Here is a 27,791-nt window from a genome sequence, read left to right on the forward strand (position 1 = left end):
AATAGTCAAAATACAGTTTCCCAGTTTATTAATTTAACATTAATACAAATATTATATACATGTTTTTACCTCATTAGAAATAACGGATGGATATTGCAATAAAAAGACGAGAAAAAAAATACAGACTGTGTTCAAACTAACAGTAAATAAAGACTTTTTCAGCTTGTTCTTCACACACAACTATGACATCTGAACGCATTCATCATTCACATACAAAATCCCATGTTTTGACCATCATTAGAGATTATGTAGAATTTCGAGTTTTTTTTATGAATTTTATGATCTTTAGAGTCATTGTGGAGGAGGACGGCTGATCTGCATGTGCTTGTCTCCTCTACGTTTGGACTCATCCTGTTCTGGAAACTTTATAAAGAAGGAATTACAGACATTGTCCAGCAAGAGGAAGGAAGGAATGAAACAACAACTCAGAGTTTTGAACCCAGATTCAGTCACATTAGAGGAATAACACAGATTTATTTCACCGTCGTAATCTTTGCTCTCATGGAATGTTCTGGACTCTTGCTGACGGGTTTCTGGCTGCTGCTCTGCACACATTCAGAAAGGTAAATATAATTTTTAATATCCATAAATGCTGTTCTGAAAGCTGTGATTCAGCATGAATGTGTTTCAGTTCTATTAATATATATTATTATGAGCATTAATATCTGTGTCATGTCCTGTAGAGGCGCTTTCGGCTCTGTGAGGATCTGCACTGCTGATCATCATCTCTTCATCACGTGGATCTATCACTACATGAACACAGAGCTGAGGAAACACTGGCCTGAACACTGTAACACTGCTCTCTGATCAGACAAAACACTGAAGAAAACACATCTGAGCTCCAGATCAGCAGATCAACTGAACTTCACTGAAGTCGACTGATAATATCAGACAATCAGCAGCCGTTGATCTGACAGAAATATTTAATAATTCAAACATTGTAGAAATACAAACTCTTTAAACTCCATTGCTGCAATCATGATGATAATATTATTTGTCTGTTACTCTCCTGAATTTATCTGAATGTAAATAACAGTATATGTGTCATAATGCTTTTATAATGTAGATATTGTCATAAAGAAGGATCTGATCCGCCATCTGAAGGTTTAAATATTCAGTCTCAGTGTTTCTGATTTATTTACACTGTTGAACTTTGCTTACAGCTAAAATCAACATCACATACAAAGCAAAAGTTTTATAACACAATAAAAAACACTCTGCATATATTTACAAAACCAAGAAAAATGTACAAAACTATATTAACAAAGATTATACCATGGTCTGGGTGAATAGTGGACTGAATAGTGGACTCCGCTGCGCGTCGGACGGTTCACGCCTCGCCGTCGTCCATTAATACCTGATAATGGACACCTCGTCGGGCATTAACCCTCACATAACGGCACTACACTGAACTCAGCTCGATCACATGATCAAACCGTCAGTGTCATTTTTGTATTTGATGCTTTTCACAATCCATGTGGTTTCAAACAGCTTTAAATTGTGCCTTAACGTGTTGGATATAAATCTGGAATAATCCTTGTTCTCATGTTTGTGACCGCACTGAATCCGGCTGAGTTTCCTCCTAAACTCAAGGATTCTCTAACATCTCTGTTTCTTCTGGGTTCTGGTTCTGGTTCTGCTGAGATCTCTTGACTCGTACAGATCTCACTGAATCCTGTGTTTAGAGCAAGACACGTCATTTAAACTCTATCACATCCTCATACTTTTGGAGAGTTGTGAATTATGAAGTTAAAAGTCTCCTGATGTTACGGGTCAAATATAAGTAAATAAATGATACTAACCTGACAAGACTTCAGACACTTTCTGATCTCTGTGAAGTCAGAACAGAGAGAGAAAAGACATCAGTGGATCTGTTTCAATCTGATCATTCTCACTTCAAATTATATGAAATTACTACTCATTTACATAGACCTTTAAAAAAGACATCATTTTAAAAACTGCTGTCGCTTAATATTGATTTTAATAGTGACTTTGACCCTTTTTGTCCAGACCCTTACGGAACAAAAATATATGGGAATATACTGCAAAATATAATGCGATATATTACATAATACATTTCTATAAATGGGAAACTAGTGCTTATATTTTTCAATATACTGCAATATATGCATTGACCATGTATGGCTATATATTAATACATATAAAATATTTATAAATGAAGACAAAAATAGCATTACATGTAATATTCACAAAGTTTTATCCTTTAATGTGTAGATATATTACACATACACATGTTCCCATATAAATGTGGATGTATGTTCACACACATATATACACACACACACACAGTTAACATCAGATTTCTAGTTCCCAGCATGCTTTGCTTCTGACTGTTAAAGGAGAGCAAATGTTAAAATAAAGTGTTATTTAATGTATTTTGCTCAATATTAATATAGTGTGTGCTTCTGCTCTTATTAACTAGCTTGAAAATATGAAACATTTATAATGTAAATAATAAAAAAATATAAGAAATATATTACATTATATATTTCTCTACATATGTGTGTTTATTTTGCATGAGTAAATATATCTGCAATATTTGACATGCAGTGCCATATCTGATCACATATACATGTATGTAATATGAAGTGTATTACTGAATATAAAATGACATAAATTATGATATATTAGTAAATATATTGTCACATATTTTTCAATATATGAAAAGCGGAAATCCCTTATGTATTATTCAATATATATTGTGCTATATTAACACAATATATTATTCTGTATATATTCAAATATACTGTTAAACCATTTAAAATATTGATCATTCATATATGGGAAATATATTTTATATATACTTTTCATAAGGGGATACACCTCTGATGAGTGTGTTTGAGTCTCTCAGCGATTAAACACTCACTGTCAATCAAACAGCAGCTTTACAGCAAATCAAAGACACACACCACAATCTGTGTGTTAAATCTGTGAATGAATCAGACTTCAGGAAATTAAAGGATTGATTGTTTATTTTTGATGAATTGTGTTTGTTCTGAAGAAAGACACATGATTGTGAGACGCGAGATAAATGGTTTGTAATAGAAACAATTCTGGTTTATACTCACGGGATGGAAATAATCCTGAAATCAGCACAGACACGACAAAGAAACATTCAACCGGAAAGACGATGAACCTCAGATCTCCAAGCGTACGATCACCATTCACTGAAAAACACCAGAATATTATCATCACTGTTTGGAGAAATGAAATCTATATTTGTATAATCACTCCAGGCGATTTCTGCCTCAATGTGAGTAAAATATTTCAGTCACTCAAGATGAAAGATTATCATTAATACACGTTTAATCTTTCTCTATTCACCATGATCTTTATTTTCCTGAGAGTGTTGTGTTCGCTCACCTGTTTTCAGTATCAGTTCAGTTATTAGTGCAGCGGAGGTCAGAAGAACAACACCGACTGATCCAAACACATACATGAGGACAAAACGCTGAAAACCTGTAATGCAAGTTTACATATTTAATATGAAGATCAAACAAATGCAGATTATCATCAGTTTACCTTCAGGGACATAAAACATGTTTATATACTCACTAGAAAAATGATTTAGTTTAATTAATTACAATTTAATTATTAGAAAAATATTATTAGAGAAAATTATTGAAAATCATAGAAACACAGAAAAACTGAACATAAATAGACATTTAAAATTATTTATGAGTCTTTGTTTGCTTGATTATATTATTTAATTTCTCATAACTGTATTAAATCTGTGTGATTTATGATTTGATTGATTTCAGTCCTTCATTCTTCTACAGCTCATCTGAGATAAATCATCTTAAACTATTGTGTTGATCAATTATTCATATTTTATCATGATGTATTCAACTGCTTTTTATTAATTAATAACTGTTAATTAATGAGATCAATCAATATAACTGATGATCGTCTCATCCAGTCCACAGCGTCTGTCAGTCGTTTCCATCAGGAATCAGATTTATAACAATTTAAACTGAATTAAGACACAGGGACAGGGTTTTTTTTTCTTCAAAATGTGTCTCTCTTCTAAACACTCAAAACTGCTTAATATTACTGGCCCTGCACTGTTTAATATCATCAACTACTAAAGTATTTAATTTTACATGAACCAAAACTGAAACATCAAACAGAGAAGATGATGAAAGATGATCAATACTGTACCTTTATCAATATCAAAATAATAGGTCTCATCTGTAAACTTCATAATTGTCCAGAGCATCTGCAGAAACACCAGCACACAGCCCCATCCGATAGGATCTGTTCATGATCAGATCAAATAAAGAATCACTTCTCCAGCACTTTATTACACAAGTGTCTTAATTATAATACAAGGGATTTTGTCTTCATTACAGGACAGTGTGTGTGTGTGTGTGTGTGTGTGTGTGAGTGAGAGAGAGAGAGAGAGAGAGAGAGAGAGAGAGATTTTTTGATTTTCAAAACCCTTTTTATTACAATTTACATAACAAAAACCAGTATTTACAAACTGTAAAGTAACACCATTGGTATCAAAAACAAACAAAAGACTTAAAAGAAAGAAAACAACAACTCTTCTTCAACAATTTCACAAAGGATCTTATTTAAACACCACATTACCTCAAAAGATAAAAGATCATGCATTAATCTATAATAATGATAATCAATCAAAATCCTAGATTTGACAAATTTTACAAAAACTGCTGCCAAACTGTTGCAAACATTTTGCTATTTTTTTTCTTTTCTTGTGGCATAAATCACCATTTCTGCCTGACCCAACAAGAAACTTAACAATTGACACAGATGATGATTTTTTTTCACATATTTAAACCCACAAATAAACACTTTCATTGAGAAAACCACATCAAAAGAAGCAAAAAGTTCTCAAGATATCAAATAAGGGTTTTAACCTCATACAGTGCATAAACGCACTAATATTTCCTATAAAGGAGAATCTTGATCATCATCAGTCTGGTTGCCTCTGCACTTCCGCACCGCCTGGCCTGTATAGATCCCCCAGTAGATGTATTGATGAAAATACAGTCAATGTTAATAGATTTTTTCTGGGACCGAATGCAATTCTGGTTTTTCATTTCCTAAAAAAGACTCCTAGATATTTAAAACCATCTCTTGTCCATTTTAGACCATCAGGAACTCTTGGTTCACCTTTTGGCCAGTTTTCAACTAATATGGCTTCACTTTTTTTCCAGTTAACCTTTGCCGAAGAAAGAGTCTTAAAGAGAGAGAGAGAGAGAGAGAGAGAGAGAGAGAGAGAGAAAGAGAGAGAGAGAGAGAGACAGAGAGAGAGAGTGAGTGAGTGAGTGAGTGAGTGAGTGAGAGAGTGAGAGAGAGAGAGTGAGAGAGAGAGAGAGAGAGAGAGAGAACACACAGCGCCTCCACTCCTGAACGCATCCAAACATCAGCTCAACATCAGCAGTGTGTCAGCACACAATCACACAGCTCCTCCACTCCTGAAAGCCCACAATCTCATCAAGCCCCTCAGAGCCTCAAGAGGAAAGTCAACATCACACAATACCATCCACCAACTACAACACCGCACCATCCACGAGCACCGGCAGAAAACAGACGAGTAAAGACAACATCGTCAATCTCTGTGATTCCAGCGGCCACCATCTTGACCACAGACGACTGTTTCCGGGCAGATCTGTGAAGTTCTGGTGTCCCACCTCACACTCTGCTTTGAGACTGCTGTGAGAGGGTGTGTTCAGTGCGCCGTCACACATCATTCTTCACACCGGAACAAACGACCTCAGTGTGAGGGTGGACGTCATTAAAGCACTGTCCAACAGGATATAACCCGGAGCCAAGGTCATCATCTCAATCCTTCTACCTCGCAGAGACGTCCCTCAAAGGATCATCAACGCAGAGAGAGCTAACACCTGTGCTCAAATGCCGAATGTTCACACAGCCAACCATCAGCGCATCACCCATGAGCGTCTATATGACCATCAGCGCATCACCCATGAGCATGACCCATCAGCGCATCACCCATGAGCATCTATATGACCATCAGCGCATCACCCATGAGCATGACCCATCAGCGCATCACCCATGAGCGTCTATATGACCATCAGCGCATCACCCATGAGCATGACCCATCAGCGCATCACCCATGAGCGTCTATATGACCATCAGCGCATCACCCATGAGCATGACCCATCAGCGCATCACCCATGAGCGTCTATATGACCATCAGCGCATCACCCATGAGCATGACCCATCAGCGCATCACCCATGAGCATCTACTGTATATGACCGTATCCACATCCATCGAGAGCACATGAGACTGCTCGCAAAAACCATCAAGGAGTCAGGCCTGAAACACCCTCAGAAAACACACGGTGAGCGTGTGCAGAGATGGGCATAAATACATGGAAATGTCTTTAAAATCCAAAATACTGTGTGAAAAAATGTATTTAAATACAAATTATTGAAGATTATTGAAAATACACAAAATACAGTCATGTGAAATTGGCCATCCAGTGCAGGTATAGGTCACAGTGAATGAAGAAACTACAGGCCTACTGACTTTTCATTCCCAACCTCATCTCTGCCCTTTCTTTCTTTCTTTCTTTCTTTCTGGCAATTACAAATAAACTTATGCAAAATAGCAGCCATTTATATACTTATTTCTGGTTACAATGTAGTCTATTACTTGTGGTGAACACTTAACACTAGAACGGCCATGGCGGTCATTTTGACCGTTTTGAATTTTATATCTGCAATAACTTTGTTGAAAGAATAAATACAATGCTGCTGGTACCTGACTTTTCCTAAAAGTGTCTGTATTTTCATTTAAAATGTTTTTCATATAAATTACACATAAGGCAAAAAAACAAATGAACATATTTACCTATTTCGGCCATAGACGGTCATATTGACCGCACGGAATTTCGCGGTATTATTATAGGCTATACCAATATACACAACAATAAAATGTGGTTAAAAATACACTAAACATATTCAACAACAAATCATTTAAATGTAATGATATTCAGAACAGAACAAGAATGAAAAAATATCTATAAGCCAAAATGAAATGCGTTATAACTTATAAGCGAAAGTGAAAGTAAGCGGCGTTAGGCTCACGTAACTTTCTAATTAGAATCAAAATGTTTCAACATTTGCAATGTATTTGGATGGTAAACTATTTCTTTATTATAGGCTTTGTACTTCACTCACGTTCCAATATCGACGGAAAAAATCATCCTCTTCACATGCGCAAAATGGTACGAATTGTAGGCTACTGACAAACAGAGCAGTGGAATTTTTATATGTTAGGTTGACTATTTTATTATTGTATTTTATTGTGGCTATAATGAACAGGCTGCAATGTCAAGATTGCAATACTGGAATATGGTTGGTGTGTGTGTGTGTGTGTGTGTGTGTGTGTGTGTGTGTGTGTGTGTGTCGGCGGGCGCGGACGCGATCGAACTGTGTAAACAAATATGGGCTACTCCGTCATTTTGTTCAGGACATCTACGGATATTATTTATTTATAAATGTATAATTAAACTTGTTTAAATGTACAGTTTGGTATTGTTTTGTTTTTTAAAGACATATTAATACAATAAATGCATTAATCTCTCAAATGGGTATTTATCATTAAAGATATAGAGTTTGGAATATAGCGGTCAAAATGACCGCTTGCAGCAGTTCTAGTAGTTACGGAATTCTGGCACTTCTAGTGTTAAAAAATACTGTATGTAAAACTGTGGGAACCTTTTCTGCTATCAAGCAAAGAATATGAATGACCAAAATCTCAAATTTACTTCACAGTAACAATATCATGGTTTCACAATTCTCAATGTCAGTTTTGATTTCACAGCATAAACTGAATTTCAAACTCTTTTTTTTTTTTTTGCAGTTTTTTTTTTTTTTTTGCAGTTTATTAAAAAATTAGAAAGTGTATCTAAAATTTAAAATTATAATTAATTTAGATTCATTTGACACTATTTACCCCTTTTTGATTATATTTTTTTATGTACAATAAAACAAAAAAACTGAAGATTTTTGTGGTGTATCATTCATCAGTGTTTGTTTTTCCACTCCAACGTTCCAGTAATTCCTGCCCACTAAAAGCTGCACGGATAAATTTGCTTACCCCACAAATTGGCTCATCTATGTAAACGATTTAGAAAAAGTTCCATCACTTCAAACTTTATATCATCGCTATGATATGTAGTGTCATATCACCCAGCCCTAACATGCAGTAATGCTCTAAACACATAAACACACAAGCTAGTTGATCAAAATCAACAACCGGTCAAGAAGACTGATTGGCTAACGCTATTTTCCCACTTGCCTCTGCTCTTTTACTCTTTCATATTAACTGAAGTGAATAATGCACTAGTTTAACTTAAATCAACAAGTAGAATTGATCATGACATTCTCACCTTATAAAAAAAAAAAAAAGAAATCGCTGATCCAATGCTGAGCTAGTGAATGTCTGAACTAGTTGATGCACAAAATCAGTACCCCGATAAAGAGGTTGACTGGCAAAAAGTATTTTATGTATTTTGAAAATACAAAAATACTCATCTTAAATGTATTTAAATACAAATTACATTTGATTTTTTTTCCAAAGGCTTTAAAATACAAAATAGTATTTTGTATTTCAAATACGTATTTTAAATACATGTATCTGAAACACTGCCCATCCCTGAGCGTGTCGGTGTAAATACTCATAATGTGTCTGTCAAGAATGTTATAACAAGTTATAATATTCAGGGGACGTTCTTTTCTGATGTTGGGGAGAAAATTACTAACCCTGATTTTGTTAATATTGTATATAGTTCAGATATGATTATATTACTTGAGACATGGAGTCATTTAGACTCCAGAATCTGCACTCCTCTAAACTACAGAGAGCTACGAATCCCTTCAATCAAACAGCCTAACATTAAAAACAGAAGAGATTCAGGAGGAATCATAGTTTGTTTCAAAGATCATCTGTGGCACTATATTCAGCCTGGGAAAAAAGGAAAAACACACATTTGGATAAAACTTCAAAATGAGCTTGTGTGTTTAGATGAGGACATGTACCTGTGTGCCACATATATCCCCCCATATGAGTCTCCTTATTAGATATCTCTTCAACCCTACAGTCAGAGATCATTTACTCTCAATCTCTAGGACCGGTTCTGTTAATGGGGGATCTGAATGCTAGAAACGGGGAAGCGGATTACATTAACAGTTACCTCAGATGGAGACAAATATATGAACAATTCACAAATATATCAACGGAAACACTTTACTAAGGCACGTCAGAATTATGACAATAAAGTCCTGCATCTCTGCAAAAGCCTGGGTCTGTATAAAGTTAACGGCAGAACAAAGGGAGATTCTCTGGGTCGATTCACTGCTCATATCTCGGCAGCAGCGCAGGAGATTACGCCATCACAGATATAGACCACAGTCAAATCAACTATTTCACAGAGATGCCACAGCTGCCGGTATCAGACCACAGTCACACAGTCCTCAGTCTGAACTTACAGATGTAAGAAAGAAATTGCTAAAGCTGGTTGGTTTGATAAAGATTAAGAAAAGAATTGCGATCATTATCAAATAAAAATACACAGAGACCCTGCAAACCAACAAACACGAGACACATATCAGCAAACCCTTAAAACACACAAGTCACCACTAATACAGAAAAAAGCTGATCACATGACAGCAAAGCTTAAAACCCTCAGGTGCTCTTCGGTCATTTCTGACCGAAAAAAAATCTGATTTGAATTGTTAAAAATCACAGCTTCATCGAAATGTTCCGAATCTTGGTGACTTTTATGGCATGTGGTATGTGAACACACAAAAAAATTGAGGTCATGATCCAAGCATGCTAAGTGGTCGTAAAAAAAATAGTCACACTTGTGCTCTTCGGTCAAAAATGACAGGCCATAGGAAATGAATGGGAAATTGACAAAAACACAATTCTGAGAATTTGTGTGTGTACAATCTACAAATCGGCCACGATGCAGAAAAAAAGTGCTCAACAATGAAGGGGTGACACTCTTAAAACATCAAGAGTGCAAAACAGACCCACCCACCCACACACCCACACCCACACACACACACACACACACACACACACACACAACACACACTTTTATACACGTACACACCAATGAATTGTGATTAAAAATAAATCTGTTTAAATAATCTGAATTTTTAAAAATCACAGCTTCAACGGAATGTTACGAAACTCTGTGACTTATATGGCATTGGATGTGAACACACACAAAAATTAAGGCATGATTCCAGCAGGCTAAATGGTCGTAAAAACATTAGTCACACTTTTGCTCTTCAATGTACTCAGCAATAAAGGGGTGAAACTCTAAAACATCAATAGTGAAAAACATAATTAATAATAATTATAATTTATATATATATATAATTATTATTACAATTATTAAAATAATAATTAATATGATGTTTAAATAATAATAATAAAAATAATAATATAAATAACAATAAGTTGTGATAAAGCATTACGGTTTATTTTTGTATTTTTTTTAATTGAATTTTAATGTTACCTGTAACAAAATGCTTTCTCTGTATTCAGGTTTGACTGTAGTAATAATGCAAAAACGTGTACACTTCACATCGAATTTATTAAAAAAAAAATTAGAAACCTTGGCAAAAAGTTTTATTTGAGAATTTCTAAAAAAATACATTCAAATCCACATCTTAAAAGTAAGTAATTTGGTCCAAAAACAACTAGAGAATTCACGAGCCTCTCCATAGAGAGCTATACAGGCATCTAGTGGTAAACCCATGCAATAACATGCAATATTTAATTTTGTATCAACAGATGGCGCTTATCTGACTTTAAAAAAAAATGGATTTAAAAGGCCTAGTCTCTATTAATCAGAAATACTGCAATAATTGAATAAATATTTATAAAAATTAGATTTTTTTTAAAATTAATTTCAATGGCAAAAAATGGACCATAAATGTTGCATAAATATTATTAATCGCACTTTCCATGTAATCGCACTTAAATCAAGATGGCTTATCGCGATTTTAAAATCACAAAGGCTGCGATTATTTTTTATGCGCAGCTTGTCAGTGACGTACGACTCTGTAAACGCTGCTTCATCTGAAAGCACTGTGAGTTTGAGTCACTAATAACGAGCATTTGAAAAAACAACGTGCGTCAAACATCTTTCCAAAACATGAGAAGCATTTATGAACCTCTTCTCCAACAGACAACATTTAATAACATGCATTTACTCCAAACTCACTTCATAACGACAGCTGAGCTCCTCCTTCTGTAAGATGATGTGCTTCTTACACAGAATAAGGCAGTCGTGTATTTATAAGTCATGGTTAATCAAAGCGTTTCAATCTTATTCAGCTACAGCGATAGGGATTTCCTGGAATGATGCTCATTATTGTACTTCTGCGGCGAGGCATATTTATCATGTTTGCGTGAGAGTGCCCTCTGGCATTCAGATGGGGCAGTATTTACCATAGATATGATATCTATGGTATTTACTACCGATCAGCCGCACTCCACTGACAAGCTGAGCATAAGATAACCGCAGCCTTTGCCAAATCCCGTGCGGTTTTATTGCGATTAATCATACAGCCCTAATTAATAAGTTACATCAAATTCTCTCAAAATACAAAATTAAAAAGAAAAAATATTATAGAGCAAAAATAAATTGCATTGGTTTTACTGGGGTGGAGGAAGTTTCATTTTTAGGTGTCCGGTCACTTCTGACCGGGAAGATAACTCGTGTGACTCCCAAACGAAGAGCACCGGAGGGTAAGATTGAGGAGGCAGTTGATCAGAATTATTTTTGAGAATTATGGAATAATTTAGATAAATCAAAAGAACCCAAACACATTCCCATCTATGACTCAAACATCTGGACCAAACATTTTGAAAAACTCTATTCACAAAATGAACCAACCCTCACCCAAAAACATCTGACCTCTTAACTATATGAGCTGGAACGCACTGTAAAAGACCAGCTAAACCATTTAGACCAGCCCATATTATTAAATGAACTGACAGACAAGATGAAATCCCTAAAAAATAAAAAAATCCTGTGGCGTGGATTTAATATCTAATGAGATGCTGAAACACAGCAGCCCCAAACTGAAAGAGGCAATTCTGAAATTATTCAATCTTTTATTAAAATCAGGACACTTTCCTGAGATCTGGAAAGAAAATTTGATTACACCAATTTTTAAACAAGGTGAGAAGTACGACCCACATAATTATAGGGGCATCACAGTGAGCAGCAACCTGGGCAAACTCTTCTGCTCCTTCATCAGTGACAGATTAGTCCAGTTCATTCAAGAACACAAGATCCTCAACAGCTGTCAAATTGGATTTATGCCTAAACAAAGAACATCAAACCACATTTACACACTCCACACACTCATACAACAACACGTCCAGCAAACAAAACAGGGGAACATATTTGGTTGCTTCATTGATTTAAAAAAAGCTTTTGATTCGGTATATGGCATAATGGACTTTTCCTAAAACTAATCCAAAGAGGAATAGGAGGAAGGACATATGACATCATAAAGGATATATACAATGGGAACAGACGCGGCGTCAAGATTAATGACAAACGTACTGATGATTTCAGTCAATCTAAAGGAGTCCATCAAGGCTGCAGCTTCAGCCCGACTGTTTAATCTCTATATTAATGAATTAGCATCAACACTTGAGAAGTCCTCTTGTCCTGGTCTGACCCTCGAGGACAGAGAAATCAAGAGCCTCGTGTACGCTGACGATCTTCTGCTGCCGTCTCCTCATGAAGAGGGACTGCACCAAAGCCTCTCGCTTCTGGAGGAGTTCAGCAGCGACTGGGCCTTACCCATAAACATGGAGAAGCCCAAAATCATGATCTTCCAGAAGAAACCTCGCCTTACTGACAACAAATACAAATTTACACTTGGGGGAACAATTCTTAATCATGTCACCTGTTATCATTATTTGGGTCGGACAATCTCAGCTTCTGGAAAATTTGACACTGCAATAAAAGATCTGACTGATAAAGCACGTAGGGATTATTATAGTATAAGAAAACCCTGTTCAAATTTAACCTGCCCATTAAACTGTGGCTGAAAATCTTTGACAGCATCATCAAACCTATCCTTCTACACGCCTGTGAAATCTGGGGCCCCAAATTTAAATTAAATTACGAATCCTGGGACAAAACCCCTGTTGAAATTTTCCCCGTTGAGTTCTGCAAGAACATCCTGGGAACTCACAGAAGAGAGCCGTAAAGTTCTGGCTCCATCTATCAGACGCAGAGAGTGACCATCACTGCGCTCTCAGATACAGGGCAGGACACACAGAGAGCGACCCCATGAAATATTTAGTGGAAAAACATCAACTTAATTAAACAATTCAGTTCAGACACTCAAAAGTAAAAGAAATAGGGAGAATAAGCAAAGAAGATTACATACACGATTGGCAGATAAAGGTCACACAATTAAATAAATGAAAATACTTCCACAAAATAAAGTCTGATTATAAACTGGCACCATACCTGACCGATATCAGTAATTATGGTCAGAGAAAGCTCCTGACAAGGTATCGCATTAGATATCGCACAGTGTGTGTGTGGAGACGGGCCGACACAAGCAGAGCTGGAGAGCCAGAGAGCTCAGACTGTGTTCACACTGCTCTGATGGAGTCGTAGAGGACGAGCTGCACTTCCTCACCGAGTGCAGCGAGTATAAACACATCAGAGACTCTTATTTCACACCAATAGCACAGATTTGACCTCAGTTCCAACAAGCGAGCCTCATAAACAAACTGTGTTGTATTTTGGGAGAGAAAGAAGAGTGTGTTCTCCTGGCAGTGCAGTGTGCCCTTACGAAAAAGTAGTATACTTCAAGTTAATTTTATTAAGTATACTTAAGTATAGTAATGTTCAAGTATATTTTTAAGTATACTTGATGTAGTAAGTGTACTAATATCAATCTGTACTTGTAGTAAACTTGTAAGTGTACTACTTCAATACTGCTTGGGACTAAATTGGCCCACTTTTAGTATATAAAAGTATACGTTTAAGTGCACTATAAGTGTAACAGTGGTAAACTTTAAGTACACATCTAGGTTTCTCATTTTAAATGCATCTGTATAACAAGTGAACTTATAAGTATACTAGTATTTTACTATTTTAATACAAGTAGTAAATTTTTTAGTTTATGAAAGTACACACTGAAGTGTACTCAGTAAACTACTAGTTTAGTAGTTTATACTGCAATTATACTGTTTTATTTAAGTGAACATAAAATTATACTTATAGTTTACTATTTATATATTATTTTTGCACTTGCAGTATATTTTCAAACGTAGATATTATTTTTTATACTTGACAAATACCTTTAACTGTACTAATTTTAAAAACATTTTTTTAGCTTCATGCATCCTTTTATCAACACTTGAATGTCGGTAAGTTTCATAAAGAAAGGCAACATTTTAAACAAAAAAGTTGAGAAAATCACATTTTTGTCAAAAATCACATTTTGTCTGCCTTGATCAGATTGATAACGATGATCAAAACACAGATGGAGTAGATCGAGTCCAACAGCCCAAAGCTTCACAGTCGTTTTCTCTTCATGGGTTCGACATTTCATTTGGAAACATTAAGCAGTTTTGATTTATACGCTGTTTAATGTTTGAAGATCACGGTATTTTACATTTGACTCAGCAACCTTCTATCACTTGTTTCAGCTTCTTCTTCTCCTGTGTTTTGATCCGGAGATTCTGTACTAGAAGATGTGTCATATAGCGCCCCCTACCGTATAACACTGAAAACATGGATAGCTGGAAAATTCAGTCAATGGTGGGGAAAGAGTAAAGTAGAATTAAAGTAAATTTCTATACACTACCAGTGGACTAGCCTAAACAAAAATTCAGATACGCAGAATTAGAAACATATCTGTAATATCAATATTCTAATCAATATTTTCAAACAATGTAAGTTTCATAAGACGAATATATGAAAAACTATGTAAAAAAAGTATATTTAATAGGCTACTCAAAAGAGTTAACACAAGAGTTACGAAGCCAAGTATACTTTGAATACTTAATTATACTTTTAAGTATATCTCGATCAAAAGATTGAGTATAGGTATAGGCTAGGGGTGGCTCGATACCACTTTTTCATGTCCGATACCGATACCGATACCACACACTTGAGTATCTGTCGATACCGATACCGATACAATACCATATATTTTTTTCTTAATTAAGCTGTTAATAATAACACATTTGTCAGGAGGATGCACTGTGCTTAACCTAGCCATCTAAAAAGCATCATGCTCAAACAGTGCAATAAATGTTCTACTTTCCTAAAGGAAGAAATAAGTAGCCCACAACATGACTCAGTTGTGCAATACTGCTGCTTAATTTTTATTAAAACAATTTTTAAACAGAACTTGTAGCAGCATTTTTAATTATTCAGCACCATTCAATTAATGAAATTTAAAGTGCAACTGTGCAAATAAAACAAAAATTATAATTCCAGTGCCAAACTGGATGTAACACAAAACTCTTATGTAGTCATAATAACTTTAAGTATAACCTAACATAAAAATAAAGGTATCTCCATTATAAAATGTGCAATAGAACGCAGTCCAATAAGGCACTCACAAATTAGACTCTAAGCCATTACACCTAAAAAAGGGGGAAAAAAATCTAGGGTAGACAGAGCAAGCTGTAAAGTTTTTTCACATGTAACATCTGAGGTTGAACTGTAAAACACCTGTATAAAACTAATCATTAGAATGAATTAGGGCTCGGCGATTTAAATCGTGAGATTGTTATGCGCATCTCGTCAGTAAAGCCGGTTCCTTGATTAGTAGTAAATCGCCATCGCCTGCTTTCGGATGGAGCGGCATTTACTACAAAGAGCCGTAGTTGACTGACAGGCTGAGCCATATCGCAATAATTATCGCTGGCGATACGTCCGCGATTTTGGTGCGATATGGCTCAGCTTGTCGGTTGGCTGCGGCTCTTTGTGGTGGATGCCGCTCCGTCTGAAAGCAGGTGATGGCGATTTACTACTACTAAAGTGTTTAATCAAGTTTGTGGTGTTGAAGCTTCCAACGATGCTGCCACCTCTCGAAACGCTTACATTGCATAAATTGCACTCGGCTTTTGTTTTGTCGTCCTTGAGTTTGAAATAACTCCACACAGCTGACATGATAACTTAATTGCTGAGAGGGCTTACCTCACTCACCTCTAGCTACCGTTCACATGATGCCAGTGTTGCCAAGTCCGCGGTCTCTCCCACCCCGAAACGCGATTGGCTATTTTTAAGAAGCAATTGGGCGGGATTTGTATGTGAAAATCTGGCAACCCTGCGTGACGCATGTTGCTCATCTCTCTTTACGGCATGTCTCTCAGGTGTTGTTAAGCATTTGTATGACAATTTAGGACTAAGGGACGTGATCGTATCGGATCGGGTTATACTCCCGCGATTCATGCAATATCCGATCCAGTGATTTTGGCCAGTATCGGACTAATACCGATACCGAATATCGGATCGGCGCACCCCTAGTATAGGCCAAATATACTTGGCCTTTTCTCTCAGTAAGTCAAGTACACAAGTGTAATTTAAGTATATTTATGAGAAGTACATGTAAAGTATATCTCTGAGAAATATATAAAATGTAGACTGAAAGTATACTTTCTTATGTTTAGTTTAAAAGAAGTATACTAATAGAACACTTGAATAAAACTTTCTTTTTCGATAGGGTGTGTTCTCCTGCCATCATATGAGGGACAAGGGCTGAACCCTCTTTTCCCTTAAACTGCTCTCTGTACTTAACCTTTTTTTTTTTTTTTTATTGTGATATATTTATGTATAATATGGAAATGTTTTTTTTTTTTTATTCACTTTGTATATGTTTGTATATGTCTATTGCTTTGGCAATATTGTGCTATTTTACACAGTCTTGACAATAAAGCTCATTTGAATTGAATTGAATTGAATTGAATTGAGAGAGAGAGAGAGAGAGAGAGAGAGAGAGAGAGAGAGAGAGAGAGAGAGGATTAAACAACTTTTATTTAGACATCATTTATATCTCACTCACAATAATAATAATATTATAATAATAATAATAATAATAATAAAATGTAATATTCAAAAAACTAAATAAAATACATATTTTTTAAAAACTTAAGACCAATTGATCATCATGTACGACACATAGAACCTCATTAATACACCAGATTTCACAAAAAGCAGCTACATTATTTGTGAGACTGTATGTAAATTCCATTCTCAATCTTGCTGCCACCAGACTCATACACATTACTCTAGAATTCGTTGCTGCCAACTCTGCCCTTATTCTTTCTAGTTTTCCATATGGCCAATTTTGCTGTCCCTATATAATTCAATAAACATACTCCTTCTTAATAAAAATCTATATTTCAACCCTCCTATAAATATTTTATCTGAAAATTCTTCCGCAAACCCCTGAAACCAAGTTGCAAGTAATTCAAACAAATCGTTTAATCTATTGCATTTTAAAAACAGATGCTCTAGATCAGGGGTTCTCAAACTTTTTGTGTGTGTGGACCACTATTTGTAATCAAGAATTTTCGCGGACCACCTCATAATACAAAAATGTCTACACAGAGTCCTAACTGAATTAATCCGCACCTCTAAATAGGCTTACTAGCACTAAAACTATAACTGGTCATCACATCAGTACAACAGGCTTGTTAAAATAAAGTTTACTGCACACCACGGCTGCCACATATTTAATTTATTTATTTATTTACTCAAGCGCCCGAGGGCATAATCAGGTTCATTTGAACAACAGGCTTTCCATAGCAATGGAGTATGAAATCTATACAGTAATAAGAACACTTGGATATAGTCAACATTTCAAAACCTTTGGCGATTTTAGGAGATTAATCTTCAGAGTTTGATGCCCTCAAAAAGTAGGCTTGAGTTTGACCACTTAACGTTAACAGCACATCTGCACAACATTTCAGAAACGCGAGATCAAGAAACGAACTGGAAATTAAAATAATAACAGGCCTTATTCATTCCATTTATAAACATTTCGTTTCATACAAACTGCCTATAAAGGCTATGCGTGTGATGTGATAATGAGAACATCTTTGCCTCTACCCTTTTCTCTTCAGAGAACCTGTTGCTACTCACCGATCCATGTTATGGTTCTAACGGCACTGATTTTGAACGTCACGGCTAAGCACCAGTAGCCTATTTTAGTAATCACACAATAACTTGACAATTTAATTTAAATTTTATATCAATATAGGCCTACATATTTTTTTTTACTTTTTATTTTTTTTTATGTGAATTTCCTGGTAAAATGAAGGTAAAAAAAAAAGTTATTTTATTTTTTATTTTGCCTTTCCACGGACCACCTGCAGTACCCTCACGGACCACAGTTTGGGAATGGCTGCTCTAGATCTTCACCCTCACCACAAAACCTACACTGCCCCCCCACTGCTGGGTTCAGGTGTGCCACATGCCTGTCTGTAGCTATCGCCCCATGTATGATCCTCCACAGCAGATCACCAGTTCGCTTTTCTACAGGGAGTTTGTACAGGGTCCTCCACCTGTCTCTAACAAGGAAGTCTGGTCCCAACAACTCTAGCCATCTGGAAGCTTTTTGTCTCTTCAGTGACCTCTGGTGTATCACCTTAACTGCTGTGTGGTAAAGTGCCTTCTTCGAAGCACATTCCAGATACTCCAGTTGAGGTGTCTGTAAATTCAAGATAGAATCGGCAACTTCCCCTTCATTCTCATCACACATTAGTGACGAAATCTTGATCCTTGGAAAAACTTTCATGTCATTCTGATTTGACATTTGTCCTGTTGCTATACTTTCTCCATAAGTTATTTGTATTGCCAGAGAAATTTCCTCTATCATTTTTGAAACAAGTCTCTGTGATCGTAAACCAGTCACTTCCTTAATATTTTCCACAGATTTCCATCCATCTTTATCCATTAGATGACCCAGCTTCACGATACCATTCCTGAGCAGACATGCTCGCACACTCACTGAGGACAAAAGTCTTGTCTGGATCATGTTGTTAAAAAACAATGGTTCCTCAGGAGCCCAGTGAATAGAACTGCTCCAATCTCTGTCCACCTTTAAAACATTCCTCCACACGTGAAACATTGTCCGATAAAAAGGTGTGATTTCAGACAAATTCATATCCTCCAAGTTCATTAAAAACAGGTGTTTATCAAGACCAAGCCCACCTGCCCTCTGCAAGATGGCACATGCTGTAGGAGTCCATAACAAGTCTTTTTGATAAAGAAAGCTTTTTGCTGCTTGTAATCTGAACGCGTGGATACGACTCTTAACGTCCACCAGGCCATGTCCTCCCTCACAAACTGGCAAAAAGATCACTGATGCTCTGACCCAGTGCTCGCCACTCCAGAAAAAATTTACCAATTTCCTCTGAATTTCACATATAATGTCCTCAGGTGGATCCATGACTACACACCTGTGCCATAGTGTAGAAGCTGCCAGGTTATTGGCGACCAGAACTTTCCCTCTATAAGACAACTGTGGTAACAGCCATTCCCACCTAGAAAATCGGGCAGACACCTTATCCAGCATACCCTCCCAATTCTTCATTTGATATTGTCTATTGCCTATAAAAACTCCCAACACTTTTAAACCTTCCCTTCCCCATCTCAAGCCACCTGGAAGTTGTGGATATCCTACCTCGTCCCACTGACCCATAATATAACCCTCACTTTTTTCCCAATTTACTTTGGCAGTGGACGCTTTTTCATAAAGCTTAATGTCCTCATTTAAACTTCTAATATCCTCTTGCCTCGTGATAAACACCGTAATATCGTCTGCATAAGCAGACAAAACTAATTTAACACTTTCACTTCCATTTTGAAATAACACACCTTGTAAATGTTTTTTTTAGTCTATGTAAGAGAGGTTCAATCATTAGGCTATACAGCTGCCCAGACAATGGACAGCCTTGTCTGATCCCTCTACCAAGAGGTACTGGAGCACTAAGACCCCCACCAGCCTTTACCATGATAAACACATCAGAGTACAACAATTTTACATATGATAAGAAGTTTTCACCAAAACCAAAATGTTTTAAAACATTAAACAGATGATCCACCCTGTCAAATGCCTTTTCTTGGTCTAATGATACAATTCCAAGATCACTATTATTAAGGTGGCTAAAATCAACTAAATCTCGTAACACAAATATATTGTCTATAATAGATCTCTCTGGGACACAATACGTTTGATCTTTATCAATCAAAAACTCTAAACAATGCTTAATTCTATTAGCCAGACATTTTGACAGTATCTTATAATCCAGACATAGTAAGGACACTGGTCTCCAATTTTTCAATAAACATAAATCCCCTTTTTTTGGAAGCAGTGAGAGGACTGCACGTCGACAACTTAACGGGAGTGATTTTTCTTTAAAACAATTTAAAAATACTTCATACAAATCCACTCCAACTAGATTCCAAAATTGCTTATAAAATTCAACTGGCAATCCGTCTATTCCTGGAGACCGACCTGAAGACAGTTGCTGCATTGCCTCTGTGAGTTCCTTAAAGGTAATTTCATTATCCAGGAATTTCTTATGTCCATCTGGTAACTTTGGTAGATCAAGCAGTAAGATCAGCACTAAGTAGATCAAGCAGTAATTCCTCAGTACTTTTAGAGTCACATGATTCTTTACTATATAATGATGCATAAAAATTCACTGCCATTTTTCTGATTTCCACCGGATCAGAGGTTAGAGTTCCATTTGCACGACGAAGATGATACATCTGTTTCTGTTGAACATTTTTCTTTTCCAGGTTAAAAAAATAAGAACTAGGAGCATCCATATCTTTAATCGAGCAAAACCTGGCTCTAATCAGTGCTCCCTTAGTCCGTTCCTGTAAAAAAGATCCAAGTTCCATTCTCTTCTTTTCCAAAAAGTCTTTCTGTACAGTTCCAGGATTATCCATAATTTCTTTTTCTAACTGCACAATGTCTCTTTCCAGTCTTTGTACTGTTACTTTAATTTGAGATGAAGAATGCAAGGTATAATTCTGACAAAAAACTCTTATTTGGGCTTTTCCCATGCACTTCCCACCACTGGCTAATATTCTCAAAAAAACTCTTTTTCATTTTCCACTCATTCCAAAACATTGTAAATCTTTCACAAAACAAACCATCTTGTAACAGTTTAACATTAAAATGCCAATAATATGTACGTCTTGACAATTCTTTCATGTTAAGATCGAAACCAACCATATGATGATCTGAAAAGGCATTTGGTGAATGAAAAACATTCATTACTCTGTTGTTCCATATTTTTCCAAGATAAAACCGGTCCAATCTAGCCCCACAAACAATATTGTCAGTCACTTTAACCCATGTGTACTGTCTTTCCCTTCCATTCCTTACTCTCCATATATCTATCAAACCTCTTTTTTCCATTATTTTGGATAGTACTAAACTAGATTGATTATGAGGTTCTTCACCATTTCTATCAACAGTGAAATCTGTTGTACAGTTCCAGTCTCCCCCCTACAATAATACACACACCATCATCAATTTTCTTAAGAGATTCATTCAGTTTCATAAAAAACCTCACCCTTTCTGACCCATTATTCGGGGCATACACATTTTACAAAAGCAAAAAAAAAAAACTCAAACTCTATTTTTGTTATTATAATCCTCCCCTTTTCAATTTCCTCAACATTTAAAATATTAACATTCATATTCTTTGAAAATAAAATAGCAACTCCAGCACTATTATTTGACCCATGACTTAAGACGAGCTTTCCACCCCACCACATACCCCATTCTATTTCATTATTATTATCAGTATGTGTTTCCTGTAAAAATGCAACATTAATCTGTTTTATTTTCAACCATTGCCAATTTCTTCTTGTCTCTACCCCCATTTATATTTAAGGAACCAACCCTCAAACACTCCATAGAAAAATGAAAGGATAAAAGGGATAGAAAAAGAAACCATTGTAAGAGAGACACCCTGTGCAAATTAATCATTGCTTTAATAATTTGAAGCACGAGATTTACCCTGACGTAATTTCGTTAAGAGTTTCTTCAAACGAAATCTCTTCTTCTTACTTAGTTCGTCATGGCTTACCGTTCTCTGTAGCATAATTACTGAAGCAATAAACTTATCCACATCTGGGAAGAAGTCATTTACTTCAACTATCTTACCAAAAGTTACATCCAAGAAGTCATTTATTTCCTGCAATGTATACAATTCTCCCATAACTTGGGAACCAAATTCAGAAATTTCCGAACAAGCATCGTCATCCACCATCTCATTGATTGTCATCATTACTCATTTCAAAGCCCTGTGATGTTTCAGGTTGTGGCTCAATTTCACTTCCACCAGCCTCACTAATCACCATTTCTACACCTACTCCACTTACTTCTGCTGTCACTGTAACTTCATCAGCCCTCATCATTCTCTCAGTATCCCTCCCTGCAGGGCCTGGCGCTCTCCCTGGCAGTGGCAGGTCATAGCGCCACTTCCGGTGGCATCGCCAGATGCCGTGGCAGCTGCCAGATTTCGTGACAGATGCCACGGTTTTTTCTCGCCGTTTTTGGAGCTGTTTAAAACTACACTGTTCATAGTGGCGATCGATTTTGTTTTAATAATGCAAAGTTCCCACAGGTGTGTTATTTATTATGATTTTTTTTATTATTATAATACATTTCTATGTATCAGCTGCCAGAGTTCGTATCAGGAGTCACAATCGTTTATCGCCGTTTCTGCTGTAAACTACACAGTTTTATTTTTAAATGAAAGATTTGATGATGCATATTACATACCAGCAAGCAGATGCGATCAGAATCTGAACCCAATAAGCTAAACAGCATTTTCCCATAAAGAACACATAAGGAGTGCTTAGCTGTATAGACAGTATATATGTACACGTATACTATACACAGGTGCATAGCCAACATTTCAGAAGTGAGTGGGACAAAAATGTTATATATATATATATATATATATATATATATATATATATATATATATAGGATACTGTTTATAAGAATATAGAAACTTTATTTTTTTCTCTCTTATGTCTTTCTTCTAATTGGCTTAGAAATCAGATACACTGTTGGACAATAACCAATAAATGATTTGTTAATGTACTACAAACACTTTGTAATTTACCATAAAATGACCTGGAGATGATTGAAAAAAAGTACAAATAAACTATATGGTCACAATCGTGTGTTTAATGCCTTCATGTTTCCAAAGGTTTCTGCCTTTTATTCAGATCATACAGTGATAGCTGGATGCTTTTGTCCATATTAGGGATTTCCTGGTACTTTGTAAGTTATTACTTCAATATGAGTCTGTCTTGCACTTTCTAAGCCCTCCGGCTTCGTGTATGTGTATATGTTGTCATATTTCCCTTAAATAAACAATACACTAAAAAGGCCAAATACAATTATATTTTGTATTTTTACACTGTGTAATATTCTGTTTATCAAAACCAATAAATGTCATCAAGTTAGTGTTTTTACGTATTTTTACATTTATTCCAAAATAATAACAAAAGGCAGTAACAATACAAACATTTTTTTTTTTTTGTCAACTGATGTTCAGCTGTTCTTTTTAACTTTACCAGCGGGTGTCGCTGTTGGACAATTACTTTATACATACTAGTGAGTTTTACGCTTTTAATGTCATATTTTGTAATACTTGCATTGATTTTTTTTGTAATATCGATAATTTTCTCATCCATTTTTTTTTTGCTCTAAAGAGTCTCTGCCTCCCTTGCAAATAAAATAAAAGGCGACAAACGATTGTGACTCTTGGCACTAACTCTGGCAGCTGATCCATAAAAATGTATAATAATAATAATAATAATAATAATAATAATAATAATAATACTACAACAACTACAACAAAAAACACCATCGCACGCCACTGAGAACAGTGTAGTTTTTACCGAGCAAACAGCAAAAACAGCGAGAAAAACCATGGCATCTGCCGCGAGAAATCTGGCAGCTGCCAGAAACGACTGGCAGCTGCCACGGCATCTGGCGATGCCACCGGAAGTGGCGCTACGACCTGCCACAGTGCCAGCATTTGCGCTTGCCCTCTCTCAGGCCTTCTTTGCTTCACAACAACAGTAGGCTCCTCGCTAGGCCTCTCGTACTATCACCCACAGCAACGCCACCATGTACTTCACTCACAGCCTGAGGTTGTATTCCTCGATCTATTTCACGATTCCCATCATCAACATTCTGCTGCGTATTCTCAACATTCTGAGCCTTATGTGGACATGCAACCCTCTTATGCCCAATGTCTCACATTCAAAGCATTTATTATTCCCGGTACTCGCATAAACCAGATACGACTTTCCTTCATGCCCCAGTCTAAAAGAAACATTCAAATCTTGTTCATTCAGAAACATAAAAACCTGTCTTCTGAATGATAACGCGTGCTTCAAGGCCTCATTTTTGCATCCAAGAGAATAAGAGAAATCATTTTAACTGGACTAGCAAACTTTCCGTAACTCGCAAGAGCTCGTTCAATTTCACTATTCTTAATGAATGGCGGCACATTTGATATCGTCACTCTAGTAGTAGGTGTAACAGCGGTGAAACAGTAATAAAGGTACCACTTACCACAACGCCGTTGCTTATCAGACGATTAACCAAATTTTCTTCTTTCACGAAAATCACCACCGCCTTATTCATTCGAGAAGCCGAGCAAATATTGTCGTAGCCGATCTGCTCCCCAGCCGCGATCAATACATCCTCCACATTTACGCCAGGTTCCGCCATGCACCTGACCCCATGACGGAGCGAGAGAGACGCTGCACTCCCCTCAGGAAGGGATGCCATCTCAGCTCCGTCAAACTTTCCAAACAACTCACGAAAACTTTCAGCTCACCTATCCAATATAATTAATTCCTTACTTATCCGTCATAACTTCCAAGTGAAAGAAATAAATGGAAATAGGAAAAACCGCCCTCTCACCGCGTCCACCCGCACTCACACACACCCAAACGCTCCCCGCATGCAGAGAGAGAGAGAGAGAGAGAGAGAGAGAGAGGAGAGAGAGAGAGAGAGAGAGAGAGAGAGAGAGAGAGAGAGAGAGAGAGAGAGAGAGAGAGAGAGAGAGAGAGAGAGAGAGAGAGAGAGAGAGAGAGAGAGAGAGAGAGAGAGAGAGAGAGATCGAACTCAAACCTCCAGCTTAATATATCCTGATCATGTGACCAACCCTCTGTGCCACGACTCCGACATTTAATGACAAGCTCATGAACTTTACCATGAAAACACTTTGTAAAATAAACTTTTATTTGCTTGATCAATGATGCGTTGTAATTACAAACATTATTAAAATATGATCATACCTGTTGTTTTCTCCAGTGTCATTATGTAGAGACCGATCATCACTGCATTCATCACTAGTGTGAAGATTATCATCACTGTTCTTATGACTGAATCTGAACCTGTAAAAGACGAGAGTGTGAGAATGTGTTCATGAACAGACAGAAATAAAGATGATCAGGTTAAACTGAATAAACACTCAGTGTGAAGATGATCAGAAAACAGAGATAGACTCATTCCTATCTACTTCATTAGCGAAGAGAAAGAAAACTATCAATTTAGCAACTCATCAATTAAATGAAATATTTTCTACAGTGGTCAGAAAAGCCCTGAGAAAAAAAACAAAATATAGATGTAAGAAAGAAATTGCTAAAGATGGTTGGTTTGATAAGGAATGCCAAAAATTAAGAAAAGATTTACGATCATTATCAAATACAAAACACAGAGACCCTGCAAACCAACAAACACGAGACAAATATCAGCAAACCCTCAAAACATATAAGTCACTTCTAATACAGAAAAAAAGCTGATCACATGAAAGCAAAAGCTTAATAAGATTGAGGAGGCAGTCGATCAGAACTATTTTTGGGAATTATGGAATAATTTAGATAAATCAAAAGAACCCAAACACATTCCCATCTATGACCCAAACATCTGGACAGAACATTTTGGAAAACTCTACTCACAAAACGAACCAACCCTCACCCAAAAACATCTGACCTCCCAACTCTACACCCTGGAACACACTGTAAAAGACCAGCTAACCCAGTTAGACCAGCCCATATTATTACACGAACTGACAGACAAGATCAAATCCCTAAAAAATAAAAAATCCTGTGGTGTGGATTTAATATCTAATGAGATGCTGAAACACAGCAGCCCCAAACTGAAAGAGGCAATTCTAAAATTATTCAATCTTTTATTAAAATCAGGACACTTTCCTGAGATCTGGAAAGAAAACTTGATTACAACCAATTCATAAACAAGGTGAGAAGTACGACCCAAATAATTATAGGGGCATCACAGTGAGCAGCAACCTGGGCAAACTCTTCTGCTCCATCATCAACGACAGATTAGTCCAGTTCATTCAAGAACACAAGATCCTCAACAGCTGTCAGATTGGCTTTATGCCTAAACAGAGAACATCAAATCACATCTACACACTCCACACACTCATACAAAAACACGTCCAACAAACAAAACAAGGGAAAATATTCGGCTGCTTCATTGACTTTAAAAAAGCCTTCGATTCGGTTTGGCATAATGGACTTTTCCTAAAACTAATTCAAAGTGGAATAGGAGGAAGGACATATGACATCATAAAGGACATTTACAATGGGAACAAATGCGGCGTCAAGATTAATGACAAACGCACTGATGATTTCAGTCAAACTAAAGGAGTTCGTCAAGGCTGCAGCCTCAGCCCGACTCTATTTAATCTCTATATTAATGAATTAGCATCAACACTTGAGAAGTCCTCTTGTCCTGGTCTGACCCTCGAGGACAGAGAAATCAAGAGCCTCGTGTACGCTGACGATCTTCTGCTGCCGTCTCCTCATGAAGAGGGACTGCACCAAAGCCTCTCGCTTCTGGAGGAGTTCAGCAGCGACTGGGCCTTACCCATAAACATGGAGAAGTCCAAAATCATGATCTTCCAGAAGAAACCTCGCCTTACTGACAACAAATACACATTTACACTTGGGGGAACAATTCTTAATCATGTCACCTGTTATCATTATTTGGGTCTGACAATCTCAGCTTCTGGAAAGTTTGACACTGCAATGAAAAGATCTGACTGATAAAGCACGTAGAGCTTATTATAGTATAAGAAAACCCCTGTTCAAATTTAACCCACCCGTTAAACTGTGGCTGAAAATCTTTAACAGCATCATCAAACCCATCCTTCTACACGCCTGTGAAATCTGGGGCCCCAAATTTAAACTAAATTACGATTCCTGGACAAAAACCCCTGTTGAAACTTTCCACCTTGAGTTCTGCAAGAACATCCTAGGAACTCACAGAAACGCTCCGAGTCTGGGTTGCCGGGCAGAATTAGGCAGATTCCCTCTCCTATCTGAGATCCAGAAGAGAGCCGCAAAGTTCTGGTTCCATCTATCAGATGCGCAGTCAGAGAGTTACCATCACTGCGCTCTCAGACACAGGGCAGGACACCCCGAGAGCGACCCCATGCAACATTTAGTGGAAAAACACCAACTTAATCCAACAATTCAGTTCAGACACGCAAAAGTAAAAGAAATAGGGAACATAACCAAAGAAGAATACATACAAGATTGGCAGATAAAGGTCACACAAGTAAATAAATTAAAATACTTCCACAAAGTAAAGTCTGATTATAAATTGGCCCCATACCTGACCGAGATCAGTAATTATGGTCAGAGAAAGCTCCTGACGAGGTATCGCATTAG

General features: G+C 36.7%; 1 protein-coding gene across 1 annotated transcript; it reads right to left on the reverse strand.

Annotated features, from left to right (window-relative positions):
* On the reverse strand, positions 1–25,484 carry LOC307154095 (uncharacterized protein). Its single transcript, XM_079898873.1, has 6 exons — positions 25,389–25,484; positions 4,183–4,278; positions 3,385–3,480; positions 3,090–3,188; positions 1,803–1,831; positions 1–1,675 (listed from the first exon to the last, which is right to left on the reverse strand). The coding sequence occupies exons 1-6, from the start codon at positions 25,459–25,461 to the stop codon at positions 1,589–1,591; spliced, it is 480 nt and encodes a 159-aa protein (XP_079754999.1). The 5' UTR covers positions 25,462–25,484; the 3' UTR covers positions 1–1,588.
* Positions 25,485–27,791: the final 2,307 nt, after the last annotated feature.

Source organism: Squalius cephalus (assembly GCF_949319135.1).
Source record: "Squalius cephalus genome assembly, contig: scaffold_87, whole genome shotgun sequence".
NCBI classification, from domain to species: domain Eukaryota; kingdom Metazoa; phylum Chordata; class Actinopteri; order Cypriniformes; family Leuciscidae; genus Squalius; species Squalius cephalus.

What these genes read in the sequence shown, in the direction of transcription:
- LOC307154095 (XM_079898873.1), bottom strand. Translation starts at nt 25,461, where the DNA reads ATGATAATCTTCACACTAGTGATGAATGCAGTGATGATCGGTCTCTAC. An exon ending in TTATTTTGATATTGATAAAG is followed by an intron (nt 3,481 to 4,182) that starts GTACAGTATTGA and finishes CTTGCATTACAG; the next exon opens with GTTTTCAGCGTTTTGTCCTC. An exon ending in TTCAGGATTATTTCCATCCC is followed by an intron (nt 1,832 to 3,089) that starts GTGAGTATAAAC and finishes CTGACTTCACAG; the next exon opens with AGATCAGAAAGTGTCTGAAG.